This window comes from Oncorhynchus mykiss, chromosome 15 (genome assembly GCF_057628025.1).
Source record: "Oncorhynchus mykiss isolate SJ-2025 chromosome 15, ASM5762802v1, whole genome shotgun sequence".
Classification (NCBI taxonomy): domain Eukaryota; kingdom Metazoa; phylum Chordata; class Actinopteri; order Salmoniformes; family Salmonidae; genus Oncorhynchus; species Oncorhynchus mykiss.
This window is the reverse complement of record NC_143036.1, coordinates 48,223,066-48,227,500: the sequence shown is the minus strand read 5'-3', so window position 1 is coordinate 48,227,500 and position 4,435 is coordinate 48,223,066. Positions and strand designations below refer to the sequence as shown.

The following is a 4,435-nucleotide window of genomic DNA, read 5'->3' as shown; positions in this document are numbered from 1 at the left end:
AACAACTGTACAGGATATTCTCTCTCTCTCAAAACAACTGTACAGGATATTCTCTCTCTCGCTCTCAAAACAACTGTACAGGATATTCTGCTCTCTCTCAAAACAACTGTACAGGATATTCTCTCTCTCTCTCTCTCTCTCTCAAAACAACTGTACAGGATATTCTCTCTCTCTCTCTCTCTCAAAACAACTGTACAGGATATTCTGCTCTCTCTCTCAAAACAACTGTACAGGATATTCTCTCTCTCTCTCTCTCTCTCTCTCTCAAAACAACTGTACGGGATATTCTCTCTTTCTCTCTCTCAAAACAACTGTACAGGATATTCTCTCTCTCTCTCTCTCTCTCAAAACAACTGTACAGGATATTCTCTCTCTCTCTCAAAACAACTGTACAGGATATTCTCTCTTTCTCTCTCTCTCTCTCAAAACAACTGTACAGGATATTCTCTCTCTCTCTCTCCCAAAACAACTGTACAGGATATTCTCTCTCTCTCTAAAAACAACTGTACAGGATATTCTGCTCTCTCTCTCTGTCACATTACAAAGTGTCACACATCCCTGTCTTAACAGCCACACAGGCTTCAACAGTTTTGCCATACCCATAGTCAAGGACAGACCGTGTATTTATGTATTCTCTCTCTCTGTGTTTCAGGAGAGAAACCATACCGTTGCAGCTGGGAGGGATGTGATTGGCGTTTCGCCCGCTCTGACGAGCTGACGCGACATTACCGTAAACACACGGGAGCCAAGCCCTTCAAGTGTGTGGCCTGCAGTCGTTGTTTTTCCCGTTCAGATCACCTGGCCCTACACATGAAGCGCCACCAAAACTAAACACACACACACACACACACACACACACACACACACACACACACACACGCTACGGCCACCTGAAGCATCACCCGAACTGAGGGACATCATCCTGAAGCCCCCAAAATGCATTGCACCGCACTGCATGAGGGCTGCGGATGGACTGCCTGACTGACGGACTTATCCTCCTTTTCAAAACTCCTTATCACTAAATATTTGACACCATCTACAACGATACAATGATCAAAATGTCTGCTCCTGACCTCACTACTATCGGGAGGTATGGACTTTCAAAGAGATAGCGGGCCATGGACGCCAGCCACCAATTGAACCCACGTAATAATGGATGTATGCCTGTCTGTCTGTATATATAGTTGTGTATAGTGTGTCGTTGTGTGTGTTTCTGAAAAAGCAAAGGATTTATTGACATTTTATACTTGACTATTATTATTTTTTTTTACACATCTGCAGTTGAGATTTCATTCCAATCATGACCATGTTGGATAATACTTTCATGTCACATGAGCTTCCTTATATGGTAACATATATCTTCGTGACAAATCAACAGAATACTCTGGAAAACGCCGTTGGACATCGTCTTACATTGATAATAACTTGTTTCTATTCAGGTGCCTGAGAGCCTGGAGCGTTTAGCCATGTTTATTATTCTTTCTGTAACCACGGAGACAAACCTCTTTGATAGGGGCTCGCAACAACATTACCCTGCATCTATTTGCAGTTTCATCTTTAATAGTTTGTCTAACAGTTCATGCATGTATTATAACTTCTTATTTTGATTATTATGTTTTAATGTTAATTAATTAGTCTTGTCCTGCGACCTCACTATTTATGTATAATAATTACGGAGTTGAATTTACTACAGCTCAAAAGACAATAGTTAACCACATTACCTTGAAATTAGAATCGTCCCCATGCAGATTTTGATATTTACAAATCAGTTTTTTTTTTTTTAATTATGTATTGTAGCCTGATAAGAGTTGAACTAGTGTGTGTGCCAAACGATTAGAGAACATGTTTCATACAGGTTATCATGTTGAAAGATATTGGCAGCAGGATATGAGACAATGCCCAACCCCTCCATGGAAATGTCACCTTTATTACACTATTAGTCAGTCCCAGTAATGATTCATTAAATAATGATGCTGGATGGACACTTTTTTACATGTTTTGTTTTAAACACGAGGGCACATACAGTACATTCATACATATCGGTCAAAGCAGTGGACATACATTTAGGGTTTAAGCCTAATTCTGGACAACAACAAAAAAAATGAAATAAATGGAAAATCTCCATTGGTGTCCAGGGAACTTTCCCTTTCTGCTGTCAGTTGTTTTTTACCTGTCAGATATGATTGGCTGACCTTTGCCCTTTAATAGTTATAAGGCTGGCAACTGTTTACCCTAAGTTGCCCTTATACCTATGTAATAACTGTAGTAAAGGGTTTAAATCATATCAGTTTGGGCAAATGCCCAGTTGGTTTTATACTCTGTGTCTGTCATTCTGCCTTTCTGAATGGAATCTGTCTCTCATGACCTTATCAATGTTTAGACCATTAAGCATTCTTCCAGCCAGTACTGTCGGCTACCTTTCTCTAGCCTTCCCACTAAGTACTGAGTTTCTGTACCTATTGTTGAACATGTAGGGACGAATTCCTGCCCCCCCTAGTGGATGTACATTCAACAAGGCGGACTTCCTCTCTGGGTGGAACGCAACGACAATGTGGACAAAAGTGCGAGCTGCCCCAAAAGAACAGTCCTTGCACATGCACGCATGTCGATCGACAGAGTGAAGCTGGAAGAAACCTTAAGCCTAGCCCTAGACTAAAAAAAGCACTTTGAATGGAGGTTGTTCATGAAGCAAGTTTTTTTTTAGTTGAGCACTCGGAGTAGGCTTAATCTGGGTCCGGGAAACCATCTGGGAGTATTCAACACTTATGAGGCCACTGAATGATACATTTCCGTCTCTCTGACAGAGAGACTGTTTTGTTTTTAACTCACTGAATGACTAAAGCACTTCCTTCACTCTAGGAACAAGTTCTCTGCGTTAACTTCCTTCAATGAGAGGGAGCTATGATGAATCACTGTATATACTGTCATTTTTGAATAGAAGACTTTAAGTTGTGAATATGTTTTCTCTAGTATAGGATCTTTTTGCTATGAACAAAAGGGGATTCTAGGTTGGTGTTTAATGGCTGGTTATTCATTTGGACACCTATTGTGTGTACGGTATGCAACAGAATCAGTTCTGTACGACTTTTTTTTGTGTATTTCATTCGTTTTTTTGTTTGTGCAAAATCCTGAAAGTGAATAAAGAGATTACAACTAGAGACAGTATGTTTTCCTGTTGATGTTTTGAGGTGGGCCTTTCGTAAGTGTTTTACGCTAGGTAGGACTTTCTGTTCGTTATCTTAGAGCTATCCGCGAGGAGATAGGCGGAGTGACTCTCAATAACATTCACCTGGAATGACTGACAGCATCCAAACCTGACATCAGAAATAGGGTAAGTAGTTATTTGGACTTCCACTTTCATGGAAAAACATCTTAATTCAGAGTATTACAGCTATAGGCTACATTAGAAAGAAAGCAGTGTTTGTAGAAACACAACATACAGATAGACAGTTATCTAGTCCAGATGATAGAGAAGCATCGGCATCCTTAAAACCCTAATACATTGCTTTGAACGAAATGTCTTCCTATAGCATTCTGAGTGATGTGCCTGTGCACTGCTGAGTATGACCAAAGGGCAGGTTTCTCTTAGATCACTTGTTAGAAAAATAGAATTTTCAACTAATGGTGAGATTTTAACCTTGGCCTACAATTTCCATGCCCCCGCGGAAATCGAATTAACTTAATAAAAAATCCCCATCAAAGTCTGTTTTGCATGGGCCGTGTCTCCATCCACCACATCCACCGATGTCGCCCTTCTGCATCTGTGGTGAAAGGTGGCAGAGTTAGAGCGGTGTTTGTCAGATCATGAGACATCCCGAAAATTGGTCTGTAAGCGTCCATACTGTTTGGCTTAATATTATGACACCTCTGTGGAAAGCTGAGACTCTAATGAACACTATTGTATTCTCAGTATTGCTCTGGGACGCCCACAAGACTCATCTTAAGGTCCCTGGATCCAGTTTAAAAAATGAATGGTAATACAGTGGACTCGGAAAGTATTCAGACCCCTTCCCCTTTCCCCCATTTTCTTAAGTTACAGCCTTATTCTAAAATGAATTAAATACAAATGTTCCTCATCAATCTACACACAATACCCCATAATGACAAAGCGTAAACAATTTTTGCAAATGTATTACCAATTTAAAACAAAAAATTCTTTATTTACATAAGTATTCAGACCTTTTGCTATGAGACTCAAAATTTAGCTCAGGTGCATCCTGTTTCCGTTGATCATCCTTGAGAAGTTTCTACAACTTGATTGGAATCCACTTGTGGTAAATTCAATTGATTGGACATGATTTGGAAAGGCACAAACCTGTCTATATAAGGTCTCACAGTTGATAGTGCAAGTCAGAACAAAAACCAAGCCATGAGGTCGAAGGAATTGTCGGTAGAGCTCCGAGACCGGATTGCGTCGAGGCACAGATCTGTGGAA

At 40.3% G+C, this 4,435-nt stretch overlaps 1 protein-coding gene across 3 annotated transcripts in view; it reads left to right on the top strand.

The window, feature by feature from the left end:
• The window catches only part of klf5l (Kruppel like factor 5 like), a 26,121-nt gene extending 22,963 nt beyond the window's left edge, over positions 1 to 3,158 (top strand). For all 3 annotated transcript variants that reach the window (XM_021563320.3, XM_090200202.1, XM_090200201.1), the window contains exon 4: positions 653 to 3,158. In XM_021563320.3, coding sequence (XP_021418995.1) covers positions 653 to 831 — 179 coding nt within the window. In that variant the 3' untranslated portion in view covers positions 832 to 3,158. The remainder of the gene's footprint in view (positions 1 to 652) is intronic.
• The last annotated feature ends 1,277 nt before the right edge of the window (positions 3,159 to 4,435 follow it).